General features: G+C 36.5%; 1 protein-coding gene across 2 annotated transcripts; it reads right to left on the bottom strand.

Moving 5' to 3' along the window:
• Window positions 1-1,017: 1,017 nt before the first annotated feature.
• Window positions 1,018-6,075, bottom strand: LOC106700093 (interleukin-1 beta). Of its 2 annotated transcripts, none has more exons than XM_023338597.1 (6): window positions 5,972-6,075; window positions 5,054-5,090; window positions 4,272-4,458; window positions 3,298-3,471; window positions 2,589-2,716; window positions 1,018-1,813 (listed from the first exon to the last, which is right to left on the bottom strand). In XM_023338597.1, the coding sequence occupies exons 1-6, from the start codon at window positions 5,995-5,997 to the stop codon at window positions 1,580-1,582; spliced, it is 786 nt and encodes a 261-aa protein (XP_023194365.1). In that variant the 5' UTR covers window positions 5,998-6,075; the 3' UTR covers window positions 1,018-1,579. The 2 variants fall into 2 exon arrangements, with proteins under 2 accessions (XP_023194365.1, XP_014329594.1); XM_014474108.2 differs by having other exon boundaries at window positions 1,020-1,813; window positions 4,272-4,461; window positions 5,972-6,072.
• Window positions 6,076-6,360: the final 285 nt, after the last annotated feature.

The raw sequence follows: 6,360 nt of genomic DNA, 5'->3' as shown, positions 1-6,360 counted from the left end.
CAGTTTTAATGAAATAAACCTTAAAAGCTCAAATTTGAAAGGAAATTCGTGCTGAAGGTCTGCATAAATGACCTACTACTGCACATATGAAGTGTCTCTTCGCTGTTCTCAGGAGAAATATAAAAATCCATATCATAGTTGATAGTGATGCCCTCATTTAGGCATTTCCAAACTCTGCTCTCTGTTGTGTTTGCAGCGGAGAATCCATGGCGCTGGCAACAAAACGAAGCCTTCTTGTTCTGAATATTCAGTAAATGTAAAGCTGTTGTTAATTGGCTGATTCTAGGTCTAGGATGACATGTCACCACCAGGGGTCACTGCAACACCAAAAATATCCAGCTTCCTCCAGTTCGAGCCCATCGTGCTCTCTAATACAGACCCACTCAATAAATTAGGATGTCGTTGAGAAGTTCACTAACTGCTCCATACCATACCATACCATACCAACTTTATTTATAAAGCACTTTAAAACAACCACAGCTGATACAAAGTGCTGTACATCAAAACACAACATAACAATAAAAAAAACATAAAATAAAAACTTACAGTTTAAAAACAAAAACAAAAAAAAAAAAAAAATACAATTTAAAACTAGATCCCGCTAGAGTTAAAAGCCAAATAAAATAGATGGGTTTTAAGACGAGCTTTAAAAGCTGTGTAATGTGTTAATGAAACACATTACACAGCTCAATCACACACAGACTGTTGTTTTCCTGGCCTTCATTGTGTTTTCTGACAATTTCGTACTTAAACTAAACAAAAACATGACATTTAAATGAATATTGTCACTGTCCTAAAATGGCATATGTCATTTTTGCTAAAAAGTGATTTAGGAAAAAAAAAACACAAAACACTTGGCAAAGATGGCTCATGCCTTTGTTTTAAAAAGGTGACAATACAATAGTACAATAAAAAAATATTTTATGATTTAATGACAAATTATGCTTAAGTTATTTTTGAATGTACTTTCAGTTTGACAAATGAGCCTAGTCAGAAAGTATATTCTAATTTATTGAATATGAGTATAGAAATACAGGTTTAACAAAACTTGAAATAGGACAGAAGAAAGATTTTAAATGCAAATATTCAAAAAGAAAAAAGGTGTATTTTTATATAAAATTCATTTCAGACATACATACTGTATATATATATCCATGTAATTTATCTGAACTGATAGCATGAAATTAATATTCAGAATTGTATATAGATAATTATTGTTATATACATCCACACATTTCCAAAATAAACTTGAATACAAAATAAACTTCTTACATTATTACAAATTTAACAAAATACATTAACATAGTCACACAATAAGTAGATAATATAACACATTCATAACGTTAGACCAAATGCTAAAAAAAGCATTACATCAATTATTTTTTAGGAATATCCTCTTACATTACTTCCCACTAAGCAAAACAGAGAACATTATACAAGTCATTTTTTGTTGCCTGAAAAAAGATATTTTCGTTTTATACCTTAAAACTCAGAATGGCGCTTTACCGCAACCTCAGGAAATAAGTACATTATTGCTCCATCTAGTGGTGAAGCAAAGAAATACAAACAGCTTAAATTTCTATTTCTTCTCCTGGTGCTTGACGTTGAAGCAGGTGACCCTGAAGGAGGTGTCCGCCTGGCACATCTCCACCGAGGGGTCGACGTCCACAGAGGAAGTGCTGATGAACCAGCCGCGGAACTTCACCGACTCGAAGCTGACCAGGGAGCCACCGGGGGGGGTCGTCTTGAAGAAGAGAAAGCGGTCCAAGCCGTCATCCTGGTTGATCTCATTCAGAGACTCCTGGCTGTATTGCTAACAGACACAGAGGACAGAGACGCTGGAATAAAGTAATTGTACACATTTATATTGTTCACCACTGTAATAATTTACCCCCAGGCTGATGAGTCAATATCAAGAACAATGAACAAGTTGAGCAAAGGGAATGCTCTGATTCTTTAGTGTGCGCGCAGCTAAGTCCAAAATTCTTCACAAGTCTGCCTGATTTAGATTTTAAATTATTTTTACTTAGCTAATAACTTTCCTTTCCTGATGCAAAACAAGATAGGAATCTCTCAAAAGACAAATCAATATAAAATGACTGTTATTTATTAAGAAATGAATATTGGCATTATAATCAAATCCTAATCACATCAGAAAAATTTTATTGGAGTGGCCAAACATTTTAGGGGAGCACAGCAAAAAAAAAATTATATAATTTTATTTATTTATTTTTAATTTGTATTTTCTTATTTATATGAGTTTACATTTATGTCTTTGAAGAAGATGACTATATGCTTTTCTATGACATTATTATGACTCAGCATATTTTAAGCAGGAGCCATGGCCCCCTTCTTATCCCACAGTGCCACTGTCCACATGTTGAACGTTGATTCTATTTACCCTAAAATGTTCCTTTAAGCTGAAATCTGCCAAAAGTAATTGCATAAAAGTGAACCAGTCCCTAAAAACATATTTTAAAAAAGTGCACATTTAAATACAGCAAAATCAAAGCCAGAACTATACTGTAAGAGTTAAAAAAAATCCTTTCAGGGATAAAAATATGGCTGTTGTATGATTTTGTGTTTACCTCCAATATCAGCGAAACTTTCCCATCTTCCATGGAGCAAGAAATGTGCAGGTTCTTAGAGACGGATAACAGAACCGTCAAAGAATTGATGCTGGAGGGCGGACTGTAGTGGCACATCTTAAAGTTCACTGAGTGAGGAAAACAAACTGAAGGTTATATTACAGTAAACTTCCAGCATCATCCCACATTCATACGTCACTGGCAAAAATAGAATCAAAAGGTTATGGGATCACCCTGTCATTTTCAGGTCAGAAGAACTTTTTTGGTTCATGAGTCCATATTTTTCTTCCTGTTTTTTTCCCTTTTATTTGAATTAGAAAAAAATGTGCAATTCTGAACATTACGAATAAAACACTTTTCTGTCTGCATTTGGTGATGGAAAGAAAATCATCTGACCTATAAGAAAGTCACCATACGCAACATTTGGGCTTTACTTTTTACCCAATGTGTTAAGCTGAGACCTTTATTTAAAAAATTAAAAGCAAAAATGTAAAAATAAAAAAAAAAAAGAAAGAAAGTTTTCTTTGCCTTTTTGGGACGATGGGTGTAGAATTTTGGTGGAAAATAGCAACTTACGGAAATATGGAATAATTAAAGTACCAGGAGTAAATGCAGCACTTTTACCATCATTTTTTATGTTTTTTTTTTTTTTTACTGTGTTTATCAATCTGTAAAAACCAAAATGCTACTTCCTGCATTCTTCTGTCACCTTCGCGATCACAGTTTCCGGCTTTCAGGGTGATGGCCTGCAGCTTCATCTCTCTTGTTGTCAAGATTAAATCTTTTTGGCGCTCGTCGCTCACCGTGACCTCACACACACTGCTGCACCGCTGGAACAGCGGCTTCCCTGAGAAGGAGTTCCATGCCTCCTGGAAAACGGTTTCTGTGGAGAGAAAGACGACAAGATCTTTCAACAAAAAAAAAAAGACTTTAGGGACAGATTTTGAAAGTGTTGACACAGATCAGATTTTTTTTTTCCACAGAGGTAAATGTCCTATTGACCATAAAAATCTTAGATAAATGCAGTGTTAAATATTAGGAATATTAATCCAATATTAATGTCTCGACTAGTCCAGATATTGAAAAAAAAAGAATATTTGTGACAATGTGTCCGATTCAGAAGGGCAGATCTAGTCAGTCTAATTCTATGTTTTGCTGCATTACTTATTTTACATTATATTTAAAATTCATAATTGCACTTTCTGAGTCATTTGAAAGAAAGTTTGTTGTTTGACCAAAAATAGTCAACCTACTGATCTGATCAGTTTCAGTTGCTTTATTATTTATTTTACATCGGCTGTTCTACTCTATAAAACTGACTGAACAAATGAACATTTGTTGTGTTTACATGTTTGACCAAGATTGTGACAATATTGGTGCAGAGTTACCAAATAAAATTTCAGTTCTGCACATTTCTGTGTTTCAAAATAAAAACAAAAAAAAAACATTTTAGGTCAATTCAGCCTTTTTTTTCTGTATCAGATCGGCTTCGTCCGATACTAAACCTTAGATATCGGTATCGGAAGTGAAAAAAGTGAATCATTGCATCCCTACTAGATATCTCAGGAAAAGGACGCATGAAAACTCAGGATTAGTGTTTTTCTTCCAAAGACAGGCCCAATTTTTGTCGAAAATACCAGGAACTTTATTTTTATTCCCCCGATGGCGCATTTCACTACCAACCTTCCACCATGCAGTCCATGATGGCGCCGCAGAGCGCCACATCGCTGAGGTCTCTGCCACACAGAGACAGGGACTTGTTCAGCTTGTTGACGGCCAGCACCAGGTTGGCTACTCTCTTCATGGTCGTCCTGTTGCGGGTGACCATCAGGTTCAGGTCTTCGCTGAGCTTCAGGTCACACTCCACATCCTGCTGGAGAGAGCAAAAACAACCCACAAGCAACATCACTGCGGGTCGCTACACCTCTTGGTATTATTTTACAGGTCCAGTGTTTATACGGCACATCATCAGCCTCATAACTGCATGGTGAGAAGAAAGTACACCTGGTGCCAATTTGAGGGTTTTACTGAATTTGAATGTGCCGGGAGTTTTCGGGGTGTTTTTCATAAAACTTGACAGCTGACTGAATAATGCTTCGTCTTTCCTGAAAGGCAACGGTTTGACATGTCGCTAAATGCCTTTGGTATGTAATAGAGTTAGTAAACTGGTGAAAATAAATGATTAATTATTCATTTATTAAAGGTGACCTATGTTAGAGTAAAGACCAATAAACCTTCAAGCAGCTTCATGCAGTGGTAGCATTAGCATGAAGAAAGTAAGCTAAGGCTGTTTTTAATATGCAAACCCTCTCCAATCATTGATTAGATAATTCACTAAAGAATGAGTCATCCTTTAGATTCAAGGTTTTTTTCAACAAATAATGAAACTGATAAAACTTTTACATCAAAACATTAATATAACTCAGCTACAATGTATGACAGTTATCCTGAATGATAAATCTTACCTCTGTGTCACTCGGGGGACGTCTGTTGTCAGGTGAGCTAATGGCAAAATTAAAAAAAAAATGTTAGTGAAGCATTTTACCTCAGCTCGGTATTGTTATATTATCAAAAACCGTAAATGAGAAAACGGTTTTTAATAATACGATAAAAAAAAAACAAAAAAAACGTTCAGAAATCTGTAAACACTTGAGTTTAAAATGATTTTATTTCAACGTTCTGGAGGGAATAAAGCAAACACGGCATTCTATAAGAACAGCTAATAAAACACAGTCCACTCATTTAGAGAGTGGTTAGACCACTGCGGCGTGTCATCTAATTAACTTCATGGTTACCGTGGTAACTGTATATGAGGTGTGATTATATTCTCACTGCACTTGTTACCTGCAGCTTTCAGCTCAGAGAACGAGAACTGTAAAAGCAACAGCAAATTTTCTCCAGAAAATCATGAAACCCGCAAGAAACTGTCACTTTAAAATGTAACCTTCACGCGCGGTCTCGGCGTAACACTCAGTGCCCCGGTCTGTTAGTGGGGGAAGTGGGAGGTTGTCACGTTAGAGCCCCAGTTCTCAAAACCACACACACACACACACACACCTACCTACCCCCCCCCCCCCACACACACACACACACAGACACACCTCGTAAAAGCGTACGCGGGGTCAATGCGACCAGAGTAAAAAGCTCGCGGGGTCCCAGTGGACCCCAACTATTAAGACCGCAGGTGGGTAACGAACCAATCAAAATAGCAAAATGCTAAAGGAGAAGCTAATCAATGGATATCCTGGAGCAAGACCAAAAAATCTACCAGGCATTTAAAAAAATAATAAAATCTTCAACCACAACATTAAATTTCACATATTAATATACATCACAGCCTTTCCGTTTACAGACACGTTGTGTAGAAAATGTTCTTCGCTCACCAGTCATCTAAATCAAAGTCCGACATTGTGCCTCAGAGTTAAGTCCCTCAGATGATGGCGATGTTCAGGCTCACTGTCTCTTTCTGAGAATTTATATATGCAACTCGCTTCCTTTTAGAAAGTTGGTGGTTCTAACTCTCTCTGTCTCTCTCTCTCTCTGTCTCTGTTTCTCGTGGCTGTGGAAACCACTGCTGCCTCTTTGTCCAGTGGAAAAAACCAAGTCACTGAGTGTGAAAAAAACTGGTAAATGTCAGGATGTTGTGATGTTAACATAAGAACTGACTAATCATTTTCAAACCTTAATTTGTCATAAATACCTGTTAGAGGAATTACATAAAAAGTGACCAAGATTCAGTTTCAACATTCAGATTTCTTTGGTAGGAGCCCGT

Source organism: Xiphophorus maculatus, chromosome 8, assembly GCF_002775205.1.
Source record: "Xiphophorus maculatus strain JP 163 A chromosome 8, X_maculatus-5.0-male, whole genome shotgun sequence".
NCBI lineage: Eukaryota > Metazoa > Chordata > Actinopteri > Cyprinodontiformes > Poeciliidae > Xiphophorus > Xiphophorus maculatus.
This window is presented reverse-complemented; position numbering and strand designations above follow the sequence as displayed.